This window comes from Bos indicus, chromosome 21 (assembly GCF_029378745.1).
Source record: "Bos indicus isolate NIAB-ARS_2022 breed Sahiwal x Tharparkar chromosome 21, NIAB-ARS_B.indTharparkar_mat_pri_1.0, whole genome shotgun sequence".
In the NCBI taxonomy this organism is placed as follows: Eukaryota; Metazoa; Chordata; class Mammalia; order Artiodactyla; family Bovidae; genus Bos; species Bos indicus.
The window spans coordinates 24,475,776-24,497,630 of NC_091780.1; the positions used below are offsets into that span (position 1 = coordinate 24,475,776).

Genomic DNA, 21,855 nt, shown 5'->3' on the forward strand with positions numbered 1-21,855 from the left:
TATTTACTATCATTTATTAGAAAATCATGCAAGTGTGACTAGGGAGAATCACTATTGATATCTATACCACATGGGTTAAATAAAACATAAGCTATAAGAAAGAACCAATAAGTCTGTCTAAAAGTTATGAATAGATGCTGCTACTGCTAAGTCACTTCAGTCGTGTCCGACTCTGTGCGACCCCATAGACGGCAGCCCACCAGGCTGCCCTGTCCCTGGGATTCTCCAGGCAAGAACACTGGAGTGGGTTGCCATTTCCTTCTCCAATGCATGAAAGTGAAAAGTGAAAGTGAAGTCGCTCAGTCGTGTCTGACCCTCAGTGACCCCATGGACTTCAGCCTTCCAGGCTCCTCCACCCATGGGATTCTCCAGGCAAGAGTACTGGAGTGGGGTGCCATTGCCTTCTCCTTATGAATAGATAAACCCACTCTAATTAGTATAAGCATTTTAAGGGCAACTGAAAAATAAAAATGTATACGTACCACAAATTGACAGGAATAATTACAATTTGCAACATGAAAGAAAATGTAGTTTCAGAAAGCAGTATTCAAGTTTGTCAATGTTATGATGCCCTCATCTATCAAATCAGAGACTGAATTAGATAATAGCCAAGGTCCCTTCTTCCACCAATACAGTCTATTTCCCATTTTAGAGAGGCAAGTAGGACAGACACATGACTCACCTGTCGTCATACACTAGGGTCACCATCTATATCTAAAAATATGAGTCTCCATGAACAGCTACGTTAGTTATGGCTTCTGTCCATAAGAAAACACAGTAAGTTCACTTCAGGCTTATTTAAAATGGCACACAACTCACAATGAGGTGTTTATTTTGAAAAGGAAAGGACTCCTGATGAGTTCCTGGGGTCTGGTCTGTAGGGGTGGCTGCCAGGTAAAGAGAGACCAAATGGGCCCATTCCTAGGAAGAGCTGAAAGTGGGGCAGGGGCGGGGGAGGTGGGAGGGAGGAGGCAGAAGAGGCCCGAGGGAGTGTGAACTGTACAGGGTCCAAGAGGCTGCAGGAGTCTGGAGTGGTCAGAGTCGGCCCACACACTGTTGGGGCCTGGCTGGAGAGTAAACCGCGACAAGTTTAATGGTGTTAGCTGCAGGCTTCCCTCCTGAAGAGTTTCCGCTGAATCCAGTCCCTGACCTATGACTGCAAATAACACATCCCACTCCTTCCAAAGGTTCATCCCCCACCAACCCCCGCCCCCTCCCCACCTCCAAGCCTAATTGTGAACTATTATGGGGAAATAAAAAGTTTAGAAATAATGTTAAAAGTTGAGGTTTCTCTTAATAGAAGTCAGATCTATTTTGCAGAATCCTCTGCAGGTGTAGGGCCATAGAAATTCTAGACATTTGTGGCTTGGCAAACTGCACAGTTCCATTCTGCTTTTCTCCTTCCTGCGGCCAGAGAATGCTGGCCCTTCTATAATGGTGGGTGTGTTTCGCCAGAAAACTCACATATTTGCGGGTGGAGTCAGTTTGGAGGCTGGAGGGATTTTTCAAAAGTCCGGGTAGGGACTTCAAACACTGCAGGGACTTACAAAGGGTGAAAAATAATACCTCGGGGGTGAGCAAATTTCCACTGTTGGTGAAGCCAGAGGTGCAGTTCCAGAAACATGACAGTTAAGTGACCATCACAGGGAGGCAGAGCCTCAGAGCTGCAAGGCTGTGCTCTAGAATCCTGCCATCACATGTACCTTTTCTGTGGTACCCGGACCAGCAGTAAGGGCTCCTCAGGTTACCCTGGGCTCTCTGGCCTTGGCGAGACTCATCTTAAGTGGCTGCAACTACAGGTATCCCAAAAGAATGTGGAAACCAGGCAAATACAGTTCTCTACAGAGAATTTCGGAGAAGGAGATGGCAACCCACTCCAGGGTTCTTGCCTGGGGAATCCCAGGGACAGGGGAGCCTGGTGGGCTGCCGTCTATGGGGTCGCACAGAGTTGGACACGACTGAAGCAACTTAGCACAAAGAATTTAATCAATGCACAGTCGAAAATAGGCATATGCAAGGTCACCTTAAAACAGTAGATCTTCATTTTGAGGAGTTTATGATATTGATCTCAGTTTGGGGATGCACAGGCTCAGTTTAAGTCTTAAGAATCAGTGGTTTAAAGAGATAGAATGGCCCTAGATTAAGATGAGATCGGATGAAAATGTAGTTTCTCTTAAAGAAAAGATGAATCAGTTAGAACAAAGGTTTATCGGCTGTTGCAAACAGAGCAGAAAGAGCCACCGAGGAATAGAATGGTGACGCTCAGCCAAGGACAGTCCAGGACAGACAGACTAGGCCAGAGGACCCTGACAGTCCCCCTTGCTGACTTGGCCTTCTCCAGCACAGCCTTGGTCAAGCTGGAGGACACAGCTAATGATTTCCCACACAGCTCCTCGCTCTGACTCTGTACTCTCTAGGCAATTACCTGCTAGAAGTTGGCCTTTTGTGCAGACGTGCCACAGGGACGGAGAGCTGTGGTCTGGCCAGTATGAACATGCCGGCTACAGGGAAGTTGTGTTCACATCCTCCTAGCCCTCACTGAGAATGAGTAAACTGTACTCTATCTTACATACGAGCCTTATGACCTGGTGTATGCTCGCTCTTGTGAGACAGATCTTCTGTCAGGGTACTGAAAAATCAGATTTTTAAGCCCACAGGACTGTCTGAGCTACCAAAATGCTAGCTGGCGCCTCCTGGCCACCCTGGGCTGGCCTGTGCCCTTGCACTATAAATGGCCACACTCACCTTTTACAGGACACTGTATGGTCACATTTGCTTGCAGGGGTGCCTCCACAAAGCCGCCAATCACAATGGAGAGATGGCCACGCTCTGGTCTGGTGATGTTTCTTCCAACAGACAAGATGACAGGGGCCTCTTAATTCAAAGGGAGCAGGAAACTCTGTTAGGTTCAGGCTTTTGCTCTGAGTGACCGCACTGCATTTGGTAAGCTCTGCCAAGCTCCTGGAGAGCAGGTGCAGACTCCTGGCTCGGTCCGCATCCCCCGTGGTGCCCCACGGGGACTTGCACACTCACAGGCTGGAGGTGCTCAATGGACAGACGCACAGCTGAGATATCTACAAAGAGATATCTACAAAGAGATATCTACAAAGAGGCATTGCAACCACCATGTACAGACTGTGAGGATATTTTGGCTTTATAACCAAAACTGGGGATAAATTAAAGGATAAAATTAGGTGATAAATTAGAGGATTAAATCCTCTTTGATTATTTGAAAAAGAAGGAAGTCAGAAATTCATTTGGAGAAAGGCATGGCAGGGCAGGAGTGACATCTCTATGATGCATCCTTGGATGAGTAAAGGCAGGACCAAAACACACCAGGTCCTGGGACCATCTGACTCTCTTTCTGGAAGGAACCAAACTTGCATGGAAAAAAAATAATAAAAACAAGGTCATAAAGAATCAGGAACTCATTCACAGACTTTTACTTTCCTGGATTTTAAGAACCATGTACTTTTACCAGATTCATTTATGAAGTCATTCAGGAAATATACTCTGTGCCTGGGCTGGACAATGGAAATACCAAGTTGGAACACAAACATTCCTGTCCTCAATCAATTCAGAGACTGGTGGGAGACACCACTACCATTACAGGGTAATGGGTGATGAGGTACAGAAACGCGCTGGTTACCCAGGGGCCTCTCAGGAGCATGTGGGGGTCAGGGAAGTCCACAGTCCTCTACCATAGAGCTACTGCCATGGCTGGTTTCCCTCCTCCACCTTAGCATGTAAGTGCTTGGAGGGAGAGGCCATGTCATATGTCTTTTGGTTGAGGGGGCTGTGCTGGGTCTGCACTGCAGCACACAGGCTTCTCTGATTGTGGCACACAGGCTCAGTGGTTGCAGTGCGTGGGCTTAGTTTCCCAGAAGCATGTGAGATCTTGGTTCCCCAACCAGGGATTCAACCCACATCCCCTGCATTGGAAGGCAGATTCTTAACCAATGGGCCACCAGGGAAGTTCTCACATATTTCTTTACTTTTTTTTTTTTTATCACTAATGCATAGCAAGTGAAAGAGTAACAACATTTAGCTGTTTGGTAACCATGTCTTCTGCAGAAGAGAATTTGGGAATGATCATGTTCAGGTGACCAAATGTTCCATTTGTTCCTGGAGCGCCTGGGGCACTGAAACGGTATGCTCAGAGTTAAAAATACAGGGGCTCTTGGGCTGAGAAAGGACTGTCGTTGTCTTGTGTCCTCTGGCCCTTATGGCCTTGCACCAGCTCTCCCATGAATCTGGGCTATCCTGGGATGGACTTACGAGGAAACTTGCGAGCTGCAAGAGAGCCTTCTGTTCCTCCCAACAATCCAGAACCTCAAAACTGAGGTTTTCTGGAAAGGAGCAGATGCTCGCAGAGGAGAATCATCCAGGAGGATCAAGGCGCAGGAAATCCAGGTGTGAAGGCCCTACCATGGGAATGCAGCCAGGAGAGGGATGGGGCACCAAGCCATGCAGATTCAAGGAGCTTTGAAAATCAATTGGTCCCACCTCCTCAGATTATAGATGTGATGGACTGCCTACATCAATGCTTGGCTGTCTAAATGCTGGGTTCCAATCCCAGATAATTGTCTTTCTCCTCATCTTATCTTAATTATTTGAGCCATAGATACCAGAAACCACAGAGCAGAGAGTTGGAGGGTAACTTTCTTATTTGATTTTTGATCCCAGAACATGAGCCTGCCACAAGGAAGCATTGCTTACAACTTTGCCAGCTAAAAATGTTCCTTCATCAAAAAGCACACTTTAATATTAAAATGAGTTTGTCTACCTCCTGGGACAATTTACACTAATTTACAATGACAATTTCCTGAAAGTGTTTTTAAGGATTGAGCAGAGGAGTGCCATTGGGAGGTATACGTCAACCTTTAAAGGATAATTATCTCTTTTGTTGGATGGTGGCATTTTAAAAACAAAAAGTCAGCACTATTAACACCACCAATTAAACTCCATCTTGTTAATTTCCAATTCTTAGAAAGTGAACTCTAGAGCAGCTGTTTTCAAAGCGTGGTCCTTAGGCCAGCAGTGTTGGCATAACCTGGGAACATGTTAAAAAGGCACATTCTGGGACTTCCCTGGTGTTCCAGTGGTTAAGACGCCTCGCTTCCAGTGCAGGGGTCATGGGTTTGATCCTAGGCTGGGGAACTAAGATTCCACTTGCCTCAAGGCCAAAAAAAGTGCACATACTCAGACTCCACTCTAAGCCTGCTGTGTCAGAACCCCTGGGAATGGGGTCTGGAGATCTCTGTTTTAACATCCCCTTCCCTGGTGATTCTGCTGTGCGAAGCATGGAAACTGCTGCTCCAGAGTTTAATGTTAAAAAACCAAACCACACCCAGGCACTCCAGGCTGCATAACGGGCATTACCTGCATACAGCACAGAAGAACTTTCCACATCTGAACCGAGATGATTAGCTACAGCACATCCATATATTCCTTGGTCTTTCTTTGTAGGTTTCCGTATCTGCATTTTCCCCATTCCATCCAAAATGACTCTGTAGAACAGTTAGAAAGAGGATGTGTTCATGTGACACACTGAACTACTTGAGAATCACAGCGACCCACAGAGAATGAAGACATTGACTTTAGGCTGGCAAGGATCCAGAAGATAATCTTGTTGAGCTTCCTGCCTATAAGCAGACCACTATGTAGACTGGAGCTGGAGGAGGGAATGGCAACCCACTCCAGTATTCTTGCCTGGGAAACCCTATAGACAGAGGAATGTGGCAGGCTACAGTCTGTGGGGTTGCAAAGAGTCAGATACAACTTAGCAACTAAACAGCAACATATAGACTGGAGTGTGGAAAAGTCACTCTTCTTGGTTGAAACTCACTGAGATGGTAGAGCTGGACTATGCTCAGAGATCCAGACTTCTATCTCACTCTGCATGAGAACAGACTCTTCTGGATGGACTCAATGCTTAATTTACCACGTTTAAAAAAAGACAAACTAGTAAGTGTTAGTTTGCTGGAGGTTAAGCCCTCATTTTCTGCCCTGAGCCTTTCTAACAGACTACAGATGTGATTTTTTCAGTTCAGATTTTCACGCTGGAAGTGAGTGGACCTTTAGTTACTGCTCCCTGGCAATGGTTATTTTCTCATGGTAGGAAAAGTTCAGTGGAAGTAACAAAGCTACTGCTGCATTATATTGGGTTTTGAGCATGCTGTTAAGAATCAGGGCTATACTGTGTGAACCCTTTATGGTTTCCCAATTATTGATATTCACAAACACCTGCATGTAAATACCATCTAGAAAATCAGAGCTGGTCAAGAGTATCCTCACAGGTGAGATACTGATTGAGGGGATGGGAAAGAATACTTGTTTCCCTTTAATTTTAATTTTTTCTTATTGATTTGAAGTTGCTAATAGATTATCTGGATCAGCAGTCCATATACTATTTTTTTTACCTGCCTTCTTCCCACTTTACAGATCTTAGCACTATGGACTGTTCTGTTGTTGTTACTGTTCAGTGCCCAGTCGTGTCCAACTCTTTGTGACCCCACGGACTACAGCACGCCAGGCCTCCCTGTCCCTCACCATCTCCCAGAGATTGCCCAAGTTCATGTTCATTGCATTGGTGATCCCATCCAGCCATCTCATCCTCTAATGCCCTCTTCTCTTTCTGCCCTCCATCTTTTCCAGCATCAGTCTTTCCAGTGAATATTCAGGTTGTTATCCCTTAAGATTGACTGATTGATCTCTTTGCTATTCAAGGGACTTTCAGAAGTCTTCTCCAGCACCACAGTTCAAAGGCATCAATTCTTTGGTGTTCTGCCTTCTTTACTTCTGCCTTCTTTACAGTCCAGCTTTCACAACCGTATGTGACCACAGGGAAGACCAAAGCCTTGACTATACAGACCTTTGTCAGCAGAGTAATAATGCCTCTGCTTTTCAAAACACTGTCTAGTTTTGTCATCACTTTCCTGCCAAAAAGCAATCGTCTTCTGATTTCATGGCTGCAGTCACCGTCTGCAGTGATTTTGGAGCCCGAGAAGAGGAAATCTGTCACTACTTCCACCTTTTCCTTTCTATTTGCCATGCAGTAATGGGGCCAGAAGCCATGATCTTAGATTTTTTACTATCTAGTGTAAAGCCGGCTCTTTCATTCTGCTCCTTCACCCTCATCAAGAGGCTCTCTAGTTCCTCTTCACTTTCTGCCATTAGAGTGGTATCATCCTCATATCTGGGATTGTTGATGTTTCTCCCACCTTCCAGCTTGTAACTCATCCAGCCCAGCATTTCTCATGATGTGATCGGTGTATAGGTTAAACCAACAGGGTGACAGCAGACAGCGCTTTCGTACTCCTTTCTTGATCTTGAACCAATCAGTTCCACACAGGGTTTTAACTGTTGCTTCTTGATCCTCATACAGGTTTCTCAGGAGACAGGGAAGATGGTCTGGTATTCTGTTTTCCACAGTTTGTCATGATCTATACAGTCAAAGGCTTTATCGTAGTCAATGATACAGAGATAGATGTTTTTCTGAAATTCCCTTGTTTTCTCTATAATCCAGCAAATCTTGGAAATTTTTATCTCTAGTTCCTCTTCCTTTTCTAAACCCAGCTTGGACATCTGGAAGTTCTTGGTTTGCCTAATGCTGAAGTCTAACATGCAAGATTTTAAGCATGACTGACTGTTTTGATCAACTGCTAAATACTCTATGTTTCTTCATGAACTGAACTGGGCCACTTCATTTCCTGTCACTTTACATTGCTTGCTTACCCTCTGCTGTAGCCATAAAGAACCTCTAACAGTTTCCAGAACATTCCATGGTCTTTCATCACCCTGAGCTTTTGCATATGTTGTTCACTCTATTTGGAATGCCCTTCCCCACTTCTGGCAACTCTGACTTACCCACTGAGTCCTGGAGCAAATGTAATTTCCCTTGTAAAGCTTTCCCCAATACTCCTAGAGTTATCTTCTTCTCCCTCTGGGCTCCTTCTGGTTTGGTTCATATATTTATTTGATGAAATATCTTTTTATTCTCATGAGATTGTGATCTTTTCAAAAGCAGGGACCAGATCTTATTCACAGCTGTGCATTTTCAATGCCTAGCACAGTACCTTTTATATAGCAAGTTTTCAAAAACATTTAATGACTCAGTGTATGAATGACTACAGTAGAACTGAATAATGGTAGAGAATGAATGTACTAGAGAATGCAAGTTCCCATGCAACCCACAAATGAAGTATACAAAGGTGGGAAGAAACCAAAACAGCTGAATTGCCCAGAACAAAAACAGGAATAAGGCAGAGGTAGCTATGACCAGGGCCAGGCTCTCACTGTCAAATCCCTGTTAAGGAACAGTTGATTAAGAAAAAAAGTAAAAAAGTAAAACTAACAACTCTACGTGACAAATGTTTATACATGAAAATCTTTTCTTAAATTATTTCATATGTATGTTTGTATGAGTTAGCAATTCTCAAAGGATTCCTTTTAGGGCCTCAGTTTTACAGTACAGCAAAAAGTCACTGAGAAATAGCTGAGCACACATGAACCTTTCTGACAGGTGATGTCACCCAGGATCCAGGCTGGACCAGTCCCTGGGCTGGAGAACCAAAAGGTAGAGTTCTTTAAGGAATCTGATCTTGACCTCCACCACAAAATCTTATTCTTTACTTGAAGTGATAATGAAGTTGACCTCTTCACAGACGTCACCCCTAGGGAATCCACCCACAGCCTTTGCTTCCTAGCTGTGATCTCTTACTCAGCTGGTGTCTAAATGCACTCCACGCCTACACTGTTGCCTCCTATTGGAGAGGGGCGCTTGCAAACATCATTCCATTTCTGCATGACTTCAGTTGAAAAGATTTGTAAGAGTCAGAAAAATATATCTAAACCGGAGAACTTTTCTTGCATAAAGAAATTTAAACGTAAGTTGAAAAAATTAATTAGGTATATTAGAGAAAACATGGAAATAAAAATAAATCTTTTAAAAATTCCTTTAAAATATTAAAACCAAAAACTCTTACTAGACAAGTAGAACTGCTTCAGTGTCAAAGGGCTGGTTCTTAAAGTATGCAGAAACAGGTCTGATTTAGGATGGCAGAATCTTTATGGGATCTTCAGGAGCCTCAGCCACAGAAACTAATGCAAATTCCACTTGAGCAAGTCAGACGATCACAAATCAACTCAGTTCAACAAACACTGACTTGAACTAACCACGGTCTTCCACCACATCCCTCCAGTACTTTATGGCCACAAATCAGCTGATCAGCTTTCTCAGCCTCTGTTTCCTTATAGTTTCTTTCTTTTTTTTTTTAATAAACTTTATTTTGGAATGATGTTGGCATTACAGAAAAGCAACCAGGACAGTACAGAGGGTTCTTATCTCCTTCTTTCTTGGTTTTCCCTGACGTGAACATCTTCAGCACGTGATACTTTCATCAAAACTAAAGCACCAGCATCGGTCCATCACTGTTGTTAACAAAACTTCAGTCTTTATGTAGATTTCATTAGTTTTCCCACTAACGTTGCTATCCTGTTGCACAATCTCCCATTCAGGACATCATATTGTATTTAGACATTGTGTCTCCTTAGTCTTTTCTGGTCTGTGACAATTTTTCTGCCTTTCCCCCACCCCCTCCATTTTTTTGATGACTTTGACAGTTTTGAGGACTACTGATAAAAAATAGAATGTTCCTCAATTTGGGTTTGGCTTATGTTCCTTTTAATTTCTAAAGTGAAATTGTTGAGCAATCCTGAAAGGGTGGTCCTTGAATCCCAGGGATCCGTGAGGTCAAAACTATTTTCATAATAGTAAATATTGACACTATACCGTTATTTGCCTTTTTCACTGTGAGTGTTGATATTTGCACTGATAGTAAAAGCAGTTGTGGATAAAACTTGGCACCAGAATGGAATCAAAGCTGTGGCAGCAAAGTGTACCAGTAGCTACTGTATTCTGGCTACCACACACTTGCAGTAAAAACAAAATGCCAATTTCCCATAAGAATATCCTTAATGAAGCAGTAGAACTTATTATTTCACTAAATCTCTACCCCCGAGTGTAAGTTTTCTAACATTCTGTACAACAAAACAGGAAATACACACCATACCTCTGCTGTCTGCCAAAGTCTATGGGTGTGACTGTTTGAATTGCTAGCTGAACTAGCTCCTTTTTCATGGCATACTACTTTACTTGAAATAATGACTGACAGATAAGCCAGGGTTATTTGGATTTAGGTATTTGGAAGATATATTTTTTTAATGAACAAAAATGAGCTGGCCAATGCAAGGAAAACAACTGACAGTAATTGTTGCCGATGATAAAATTCAAGCTTCCGAGTGAAAATTAGAATTTCAGAAAATCCGTCATGCTCACTGTGAGTCTGACTGCTTCCCAAAGCTCAAAGACTTTTCTGAAAAGTTGGGATAGTAATATTAAAGAATACGCGTATTTTTGGTATTGTATGATGGAACGTGTTAACATTTGGAAGATGTGTATAACTCAGTCAGCCAACACTTTCCAAATGACCAATGTATGATGTTATAAAATCTAGTCTAGTTAAAAGATCCATTCAAAGAACAAGATAAAGCAACAGATTTCATTGTAACAGACTACCAAAATCTCTTTAACATGGTTTTAGATTCCACATCCCACCTAACCTTTAAGAAACTACTGCTTGTCTATTTTTAGTGTAGCATTAAAGAAGAATAGCCATAATTACCTTAAAAGATTATGAATGTATTCCTTATCCTCCCAACTAACCTGTTTATATATGTATGAAGCACAATTTTCTCCATAAACTTCAATTAAAACAACATATGGCAACAGACTGAATGTAGAAGCATTGAGGAGAAAGCCCAGCTATGTTTCATTAAGCCAGACATTAAAGAGACTGGCAGAGATGTGAAACAATGTCATTATCATTAATCTTTAAAATACTGCTTTTCAAAAATTATGTTATTTACATAAACATGAATTGGGCTTACTTCTGTTACTTCTAAATGGATTAACAAACAGCTATTTAAAATGTTTCATGGTTTTAATTTCTAACAGCGTAAATATCATGAGATATGTTAACATATTAACATAAAGTTAATTCATATTAACAAAAGTTCTTTGGCTTCTCATCATTTTTTTAAGTTTGAAGGAGTCCTAAAACCAAAAGATTTGAGAACTGCTAAGTTAGTTGATCTGGAAGGTTTATTCCACTTCAAAAACTACATTATACTCTAATGTTCAGAGTTTTAGGCAAAAGAATTTAAAATTAGATTTGTTCTATCTTTCCATTCTAAGACAGTCCAGTGATATAAAAATTGAATTTTACCTAGATTTCTTTTAATGCTTCACACATTAGGTGATGCAGAAAAAAAAAGGATGATAAAAATAAAACTTGCATTTTTAAAGTACCTTATGGTTTGCAAAACAATTTAACATCTATGTCTCTGAAAAATCCCTGGAGGTGGATAAGGAGCTGTTGAATGCAAATTGAAAGAAAGCAAGATGTCTACAGCCCTGTGTGTGTTAACAGCAAGATTTGGAGACAGTAGAGAAGACAAAATGAGTGAATGTTTCTATTATTCCATTATTTTATGTAAAATGAATGAAATGCGACATTTTCTCACTGACATGGATAGTTATTACAATAAAATAAAGTGACTGAATACTGCTTCAAACATCTCAAAAAACTTTGATCCTTATCATTACTTTTCGGTTTTGTGACATAAATCATTGCCTGATATTAGAAAATGACTTCAGGTAATCTTTCTACCAAAGCTATTATTTGTGTGACCCTCTAACACCCCTGGCGGGGTCCAGATGACGTGGCCCCTGCTTCTGACTGGCCATGAATTAGTCATGAGATTCTGTTCCTCAATGATCTCATTGAGAAAGTATCAACTCCTGCCCTGCCAGACTCATAGGGCTGGTGTGAGTTCAAACGAGACACCACATCTCCCAGATATAGAAGATTCTTGCAGTTCCTGCATATTCTAAGAGAACTGCAAGTATGTTTTTTTAATGGCCTGATTGATTTCACTTTTTTGGAGGGACAATTTTTTAATTTTTTGGCTGCACCACGTAGCATGTGGGATTTTAGTTCCCCGACCAGGGATCAAATCTGTGCCCCCTGCATTGGAAGCACAGAGTCTGAACCACTGGACCACCAGGGAAGTCCCTGATCTTATTTTTAAGTATTAAGTGACCTGAAAAGCGAGAGTCTTACATTTAATCTTATGGTATCCAGTTTGGCACTACACCTTCATGGTAGTGACTGTGATGGTACAATTTCATTTTTAGAATTCCAATGAGTATGTGAATGCCATGCCCTAACATTTTGGAGTTTCTTTTCCAAAGGATCCTGTTGGAAGCACATTCTTAGGAGAAGGAATTTGACAATATTTTAAGGAAAGCTGGAAGATCCATTTAGAAGGCATCTCAGAGTAAACACTGTACTCTGATTGTACTTACTTTTCTGAGGGTTGTAACAGTGCTCCATCCTTGGTCCACGTATAGGTGGCCTCACTGGGGCTGACAAGCTCACACAGTATGTTGATGACCTCCGTCCTTCTTGTAATGTAGACTGTATTTCCAATCCTTGAATTTACTGTTTTATTAAAGGAAATCAAGGTGGGTTGGCTCTGCCTCAAGAGGACAGGTCCCTTCGGCTTGAATGTCAGCTTGCCTGAGTTTTTGGAGTTCGAGCTTTGGGGCACACTTCCAGTCTCCCCCCTTAGCTGAGCCGTGGGAGGTGCCTCTCCAGGGATGCCCCTCCAGTGCGCATGTGCAGGCTGCACCTTGGTTAACTCGGCCACCAGCTGATATATCACCTGGGATGCCAGGTCATCGCTGATCTCCCCCGTTTCCATGAGCTGGCTCATGTTCCTGATCAACTCATCAAACTGGGCGGTCTCCATGCTATAGGCTCCCTGTTTAACTGCTGCTTCAAACTGCTTGTTTTCAAACTCCCAGGAGTTGGCGTTTCCTGCAGAAGGGCTGCAGTGGCCCAACAGAGCTCTCAAGAGAGACTGATTGTTAATTTGGCCATTGTGCAGATAAAGCTCGTTTTTGTTGTTCCACATCAGCCTCATCTTATGCCACGTGGCTCCCAAATTATTGGCCTCGTTGTTGTCCATCCCAGGATATTCCCTGGTGTGCCCACCAAGGGCTGGGGGTGCAATGAGCCGGTTGTCGGTGCCAATGAGCTTAAGCACCACAGTCTCCTGTGCGGGGCCTGCGATGCACCGGTACTCACCAATGTCGAGGGCCGCAAGGCTGTGAATCTTCAGTGAACCTGACTTTGTGAAGCCAAGCCGCTTGGAGTTCTGCAGACAACGGCCGTCCTTCTCCCACTGTATCCGAGATTTCTGGAATCGTCGCACTGGGCACTTAATAATCACAGATGTGTTGGGCAGCAGGTAGGCTCTGCTCCCAACGGTCAGGTTAATGCGCTTCTCTTCCCTTGTCTGGATGTACACTCTCTGGACACCAAGGATCTGAGGACCCTGCTCCCTGACTCTGGCCTTCATCTCTGGTTTCATTTCTGTTGGAAAAATAAAGAAAGAAAAACACAAATATCTTTATAATGACATTTGTCCATACTCTTCCAAGGCTGACAGAAATCAGCAAATTCTTTTCTCTTCTAAAACATTTGAGAACTGAAAAAAAAAAAAAATATATATATATATCGTTATTTATGCTATATATGTATGTATATATATACATATCCATAGATTGGGACAAATTTCACAAATATCACTTTAGCAGCAAAGAATGCAAGATTGAATGAATTGCATGAAATCATGTCAATTATTTTATAAAGGAGCCTTTGGTTTGGGGAGGCATGAGGTTAAATGGTTAAATGTTTCCATCAATAAGGGGACGTCTGATGTGTGGGGCCTCCACCATTTGGGAGGCTCTTGAGGATCTTGTATGGCTCAGCCAAGGGTACCCAAAATCTGAAGGAGGCAGTGAGCATGGGGAGGTGAGTGAATGTATTTGAAGGATCTGAAAAGGAGGATGCAGCTGGGAACCACAGCAGATCACCCAAGCAGGTCAGTGAAACTAGCATGAGGGCCTGAATAAGCCAGTGATGGAAGAAGAAAAGCTCAAACTGGCACCTGAAAGCCAGCTGAACGGTGAAAGTGAATCTCAGCACTACCATCTGAATAAGTGATCTACTCTCTCTGAGCCTCAGTTTTCTCAGGTGATATTAACACCTTCACTGGAGGAATATGAGAAGTCAGAGCATTTTTATCAAGGGCACAGTAGTGGGATGTATGAGCTCTCAGACATTATTAGTCAGCTGACAAAGGCGGGTCCAGCCAGCATCAACAGGGCAAGCAGCGAGGCATCACAGGTGGGCTGACTCTTCCTTGTTCCTGGGCGGAGGCCAGAGAAGATGCTCCCCAGATCCCATCCCCCAAAAGAAGCAGCTCTTCTCCCTCCCCCACTTGCCCTCCGCCGCCCCACCCCCACCCCCCGCACCACCACTCACTTGCAGGAAGGAAGGTCTCAATGCATTCTGGGGTGATACTGAAGTGAGTAGCTAGGGGCATGTGATGTGGGTGGGAGTCTGATTCCTCTTTGAAGATGTATGTAGGTCCATGGGCTAGAGGGCAGGAAGCACCAGGGAGTGACAGAAGAGAGACTGGACTCACATCAATGATACTGTGGAATTAAGGTCATGAGACAGGGGCCTAAGAGCCTCAGAGGAACCAGTTATGGTTCTTGCAATGGTTACGGCTGTAACACTGGTAGGGGTATGTTGGGAGAAGAACTAGATTGAAACTCCATTTCTGTTTTTGTCTTTGAAACTTTTTGGCCTTGCCACACAGCATGTGGGATCTTAGTTCCCTGACCAGGGATCAAACCTGCACCCCCTGCAATGGAAGTGTGGAGTCTTAATCGCTAGATCACCAGAGGGAAGTCCACTTAAGACAGACTTCTCAGGCCCTGGACACTACCCAGATTGTGCTTGTTGGAATAACTCTTGGCTTCTCTTGGGTGGTTCATGATCCCGTTAGGGTCTGGTTGCTGCCTGCTTTGGTGTGGGGTGGCAGTAGGTTCAGAAAAACAGCAGGGGTAGATGCACAATTTCTGCAGTAGAGTGTGTTCTAAATGAGGGACAGGCGTAATAAGTCTGCACACAAATTCCACTGAGATGCCATTTCTAGGCCAGGCCCCTTGTCCAAGGTTCTGCCAGGGAACTCTCCCTCCCCCTCGGATCAGCTTGAAGTGGAGCCAGATGGCCTGTCGTGTGTATGTGTTCACCTGTTGGGATAGAGATGCTTCACAGAGGACATCAGGATCTCCTCAGTCAGTTAAGACATAGAGATTTCTTTTTAGGTTGGCAACACAGAATTTTAAACTTATTGCTGTTCAATAGTGGTCAAAAGCAGGAGGAGGATTCCTGCTAAATTTGTGGTTTACCCATTATTATAGGCAGAGATGCCATCTTTTTTTTTTTTTTTTTTTTTTTAGCAAGCCCCTTGGTCACAAAGAATTTGGACATGACTGAGGTACTAACACTTTGACTTGCAAACACTGGGCTTTGCCCATGGCTCTAGTGGTAAAGAATCTGCGTGCAATGCAGGAGACATGGGTTGATCCTTGCAGGAGATCCTGGGGTTGGAAAGATCCCCTGGAGAAGGACATGGCAACCCACTTCAGTATTCTTGCCTGGGAAATCCCACGAACAGAGGAGCCTGGTGGGCTACAATCCATTGGGTCGCAAAGAGTAGGACACGATTTGGCAACTAAACATTTATTTATTTGGCTGCACTGGGTCTTAGCTGACGCATGTGGGATCTTCAGTTGTGGCATGTGGGATCTAGTGCCATGACCAGGGATGGAACCCAGGCCCTCTGCATTGGGAGCATGGGGTCTTAGCCACTAGAACACCAGGGAAGTCCCAGAGATGCCACTCATAATAGCAGTCTGCACAAGGGCTCGATCCATTGCAACAGATGGCGGCTATAGCCCTGTACCAGGTCTTGTTGTAACACTGCTGCTCCGAGTGTCTCCTCTCCCGACAGTGTACATTATGAGGAAGTTGGACCACTCCCAGCAGAAGAGTCCAAGCAGCTGGGAGACAGTCCTGGGGTTCAGGCCAAGGCTATTGACTAACCACCTGGAAGTATTTCTCTACTTTCCCAAATCATATAGACTCGCAAAGAGTCAGACAGGACTTAGCAACTGAACAACAATAACACATACTGGTGTGTAGAGTTTCAGTATCAACTCTGACTAGAGGCAGTGGTTCTCAAACTTTGCTGCCAATTAGGAGCACCTGTTGTTATTATTTTTTAATTTTACTACCCTGGGTCCCACTCTCCATGTTCTATGGGGAACAGAAGCCTGGGCATCAAAATTTGTAAAACCTCCCCAGGAGACTGAAATGTAGAGCAAAGATTGAGAACCACCACCCCAGAGAGTCTCACTGGGTTAACTCAAAGATAATTTGATGGGCTGCTACTGGTGAACAGGGAAGGGAAAATAAGAAACAGCCACTGTGTTTTCTGTGAGAACCCTGCCAAAATCTTTACAACATGCAGTGTCCTCTGTAGGAGGAAGCAGGAGGATGCTTTGTGGTCTTACCATCAGGAATCCTTGTATTTCCTCCGAGTAATTCATTCATTTCCTACCCAATGAACCCTGAACTGTGTCAAGGACCAGGTTGCCTTTTCCAAGACAGCACTTATGTTATCAAGTTTAGAGCTAAATTTGTGCCTGCATATGATGGAAATGTAAAATTCAAGACATAATTCTATATTAGTCTTGCTTATTTCCTTTTTTATTAGCATGGGCAATTCAGAGGGGAAAGAATCTGCCTGCAATGCAGAAAGCCTGGTTTTGATCCCTGGGTCAGGAGGATCCCCTGAAGAAGGGAATGGCAAACCGCTCCAGTATTCTTGCCTGAGAATCCCATGGACAGAAGAGCCTGGCGGGCTACAGTCCATGGGGTCACAAAGAGTCAGACACAACTGAGTGACTAACACTCATTAATTTTAATTAGCTGGTTGCTTTTTATGAATATTTAAAAGTGGCCTATTGTCACAATGCAGGGTGTGTAATGTATGTGTATACACATACCTAGCCATAATACCTACATACATGTGTTTATATATACTGATACCTATACAGGCATCTTTTTATTACTATTTAAAAGAATTCAGTTGAACACCCTGTCTGGTCATTGTTTCCCATAATCCCGATGAATTATGGGAAAGACAGATGGTGAACGTGGATGGCTTTGAAATTCACTGTTTAAATCAGAGTTTAAGCTGGGTCAATGTCAGAGTTTTGAACTTGTGCAACTGAGGGAGGGGTGGAGAGAGACTCTCTTAGGGCTGCTACAGATGAGACCATAGCTTGAATATTCCTGCTTTTACTGGGAAGGGGTCGAAACCCACACAGGGAAGGAAGCACATGCCTACCTCAGGGTTCAGGCTGGAGATGATCTGAGGCTGGTATGATCCCACACAGCATCCTGTGTGAAGATGGGTTCTAGTTACCATGGAGATGGGTTCTAAGTACCTTTAGAACTGATAGCCAGATGTCCCCAGCTAAGCTTGGGGCTTAAAGTCTTAACAGATGGGGCCATGATGCCTTCAAAAGCAGGCTGGGGAGTCTGCAGGTGACAGGTGGTGTTTAGCCTTGGGAAAGGACTGGCCCATGGCTGGGTGAGCCACACAAGTAGCCCAGCCGCTCCCTCTGGCTGCATGTCCATCTGCTGGAAGGCAGACCCATTCCCAACCAGGCCTGGTTAGCCACTTCTCACACCAGGTATAGAGCAGTTCAGTGACCAGGTGTGCCTGAGCAGTGCTCTGGGACCCAGGATCTGCTAGGACTTGGGCCAGTTTCTCTCTGTGACTCCTGTCAGTTCCTTCAGAGCAGTGCCTGGAGCCTGGCATCCTCTGACACAGCTCTTGGGTAGGAATCTGTCTGGTGTGGGGTGACTGCCTCCCTCTGCATTTGTATGTGCCCCAAACTGCCGAACCAGACAAGCCTGAGGAGACAGTGTGGACAGGAACCCATGGCATCCTACTGGGGGGCTGTAGGCAGTATGGGGACACCAAGCCATCCCTGCATCTCTCCCATGCACCGGACATGAGAAACACCACATCATTCAGCTTTTCTAGAAAATGAAAAGCTCTTCCTTCTGAAGGTACTCTTTCTGGCTTCTGTGCCAGCCTTCCCTGCCCAGTGCCCAAGGCTGTTTACATGCTCGTGTCCTGCCATGATTCCAGTTGTATCCCTGCCATGACTCTAAGCCTTGGCGCCACACCAGGTTTCTGCCCCGAGCCATCTGTGCTGGGTGTTTACACTTGTCTCACCAGCACTTGACTCCTGCTACTCCCAGATGGGTTTTGGCTGCAAAGCAGCCTCTAAGTTGTCTTATTCCCTGGAGTCCTGGCCCTCAGAGTCCAGCCTGCAATTCTTTAAGGCAGAAACTGGAGTCGCCTCGAATCCTCCCTGTCCATTGGTCTGCTGGCCCTTCCTTTCATTGACTCACAGGTCCATGGGATTGTTAGTGTCCATTCCCAACTCTGCAGGTAGTGATGTCACATTGGTAGCAGGAAGCCACATGATGGGAGAATCTATACCACAAAAATCAGCAAAGTTAACAAACAATAGCTCCCTCTCCCTCCTCACCACACCTGGTCCCAGAGTTGCTTGTTAAACACAAACATACCCTTCTCCTTTGAGCTCCCAGTTCTAGCCAGGCAACGGATACTTAGATGGGACACCTGAAATGTTAGAATTCATCCTCACCACTTCTGCCCTTATATTTTCTCACCTAAATATTGTCATATCCCTTTGACTAGACTCTACTTGCACATTCATATTTTCCAAATATATCTATGTGTACGCCACTATTCACAATAGCCAGGACATGGAAGCAATCTAAATGTCCAACAGAGGAATGAATAAAGAAGATGTGGTACATATATACAGTGGAATATTACTCTGCCATAAAAAGGAATGAAACTGTGCCATTTGCAGAGATGTAGATGGACCTAGAGACTCATACAGAGTGAAATAAACCAGAAAGAGAAAAACAAAAATCATATAAATCACTTATATGTGGAATCTAGAAAAATGACACAGATGAACTTATTTGTAAAGCAGGAATAGACACAAAGGTAGAGAACAAATGTACAGACACCAAGGGGGAAGGGGGTGGTTGGGACGAATTGGGAGATTGGAACTGACATGCACACACTACCATATATAAAATAGATAACTAATGAGAACCTAGTGTATATAGCACAGGGAACTCTAGTTAATACTCTGTGGTGACCTAAATGGGAAGGAAATTAAAAAAAGAGGGGTATATATGTATATGAATGGGTGATTCACTTTGCTGAAACTAACACAACATGGTAAAGCAACTATACTCCAATAAAAATTAATTGAAAAATATATCTATATAGCCATCCAAGTAAATAAAATAAAATCTGACTATGTCATTTCCTTCTTTAATAAAATCAAAACTCCTCAGCATGGGTTTCAAGATGCTCTCCAGCCCATTCTCAAGCACTCTGTTTCACCATTACCCATTTTCAGCCTCTGTTCTAATTCTACTGAATTTGTTTGTCAATAAAAACATTTGCTTCTTATTTTATACAGAACAACTTGGAGTCTGCATCATGACAGTTACACAGCGGTCTACATACAGTATTATCCATTTCATCTAGGGATCAGGGATTCACATAAAAACAAGCAGGAGTTATAAGGGAGGAAGCAGGGCACAGCAAGAGTGTATTTTTAATTCTTTCTTAAAAAGAAAAAGCAGTAGAACCTTCTGAGTCTTGAAATTTGTGCGTATGAGGCTTCTAAAACAAACAGGGTATTGGTAGCTCTTGGGGAAGGGGCAGGATAAGAACTCTGATAAATAAAGGGATATTTGCTTGTGGCAGGGGATGGGAAGGGAGGTTAACTATTTTTCATGCCCTAAGTCCCAGCACCTGATATTCAAAGGAGACCATATCCAATCTTAAATCATTTCCCTGTTCAGAAAGAGGCACTCCTGGGATGAGGCCATGAAGACATCATGCTGGTCATGCCCAAGTCTCTGTTCTACAGCCCACAGCATATTAAAAGGGAAAAAAAGGTCACAGGGTAGTGGTTTGTGTGCAGTTTCCAGAAATGTCCCACTCCATTTGACATCCCCCACCTTTGTCGACACTGCTGTCTTTTTTTTCAGACTGTCCTGTATCCCATGTGGGTCTAATGATGGGACACATCTTGCAGAATTCCACTCAAAGCGTCCTCCTTTATGAAACTCTCCTTCACATCCCCTAGAGGGATCAAGCACTTCTACATCCCATGATGACATCACTGGCACTTTATTCTTCTTCTTTGTTTATGTATGTCTCTCTTCTACTGGATTATGAGTTCTTAGAGACCAGACAATGGATTATTTTCATTTTGTATCATAACATCTAAAACACAGTAGCATCTGAAGAATGATTATTGAAAGCACTGATAATGAAATATACCATCTGACACTGAAAACAATATATGCCCAGGCAGAGAGATCATCTCTGTCCTTAGGGCACTGCATAGTGCCTGGTACATAGTAAACTCTTACTGTTTATTGAATGAATAACAAATAAATGACAAGCAAAAGATAAAATAAATGTATGCTGTTGGATGCTGCAGGAGGTTAAAAACCAGCCCAAGAAAGGTGCTGGTGAGGCAGCCTAGGGGCTGGCTGGGTTTCCAAGGGCTGCAGCTCTGTCAGGCAGGCGGGGCTGGGTGTTTCTGGAAGCTGAGAAGGCTTAGAGGAAGAGCAGAAGAAGGGAAGATGAGAGTCTGAAAGCTGAAGAGGCTGGTACAAGGAGGACCACCAGGAGCTGGAGAGAAGTGAGAGGATTCAACTTAACCTGGGAAGGGGATAAGGCATATTTTTCTTGACATTTTGGGGCTTCCCTGATGGCTTAGAGGGTAAAGCATCTGCCTGCAATGCAGGAGACCCGGGTTCAATCCTGGGTCGGGAAGATCCCCTGGAGAAGGAAATGGCAACCCACTCCAGTACTCTTGCCTGGAAAAATATCATGGACAGAGGAGCCTGGTAGGCTACAGTCCATGGGGTCACAAAGAGTCGGACATGACTGAGTGGCAACACGTTTGTTTGTTTATTTATTTGTTTGTTTGTTCTAGACATTTCAATCATACAGGACATGTCTGGGTGCCTCCCCACCCTCAACGATTTTGATGTCAATACTTGGATTAAAAATAAGAATTCTTTACCAAAATTCAGGAACCCTTAAACCAGGAGCCATCACTGAAAAAAAAAAATCTAAACTCAAATATTATTTTCTTCAGATGCCTGATTGGAAGCCAAGACAGATAGACATTTAATCAATGGCACCCCACTCCAGTACTCTTGCCTGGAGAATCCCATGGACGGAGGAGCTGGTAGGCTGCAGTCCATGGGGTCGCTAAGAGTCAGACACAACTGAGTGACTTGACTTTCACTTTTAGCTTTCATGCATTGGAGAAGGAAATGGCAACCCACTCCAGTGTTCTTGCCTGGAGAATCTCAGAGACAGGGGAGCCTGGTGGGCCCCCGTCTACGGGGTCGCACAGAGTCGGACACGACTGAATCGACTTAGTAGCAGCAGCAGCAGCAGCGATCTGAGACTTTTAATAACAATCTGAGGCTGATCTAAGCTTGACACATTTGAAAAACATGTCTTTGAGTACAACTCATTATACATGCTTCGGGGGCCTATATATGAAAAAAATGTCCAGAGCTATTGCCTAACTACCCCATATAAACTCATATCCTAATGATCCAGAAGACACAATATTAGTTACTGTTACATTTTACCCCATCTTAAAGCCATGACAGGAATTAAAGGAAGGTGTTAATGACATTAAAA

At 43.7% G+C, this 21,855-nt stretch overlaps 1 protein-coding gene across 8 annotated transcripts in view; it reads right to left on the bottom strand.

The window, feature by feature from the left end:
- The window catches only part of ADAMTSL3 (ADAMTS like 3), a 380,959-nt gene that overhangs the window by 62,529 nt on the left and 296,575 nt on the right, over nt 1-21,855 (bottom strand). For all 8 annotated transcript variants that reach the window (XR_011562580.1, XR_011562581.1, XM_070775206.1 and 5 more), the window contains 3 exons: nt 12,431-13,502; nt 5,383-5,510; nt 2,746-2,874 (listed from right to left, as the gene is read on the bottom strand). Coding sequence is in view for 6 of the 8 variants with exons in the window: in XM_070775206.1 (XP_070631307.1) it covers nt 2,746-2,874; nt 5,383-5,510; nt 12,431-13,502 (1,329 nt within the window). In the remaining 2 variants the exon portion in view is untranslated. The remainder of the gene's footprint in view (nt 1-2,745; nt 2,875-5,382; nt 5,511-12,430; nt 13,503-21,855) is intronic.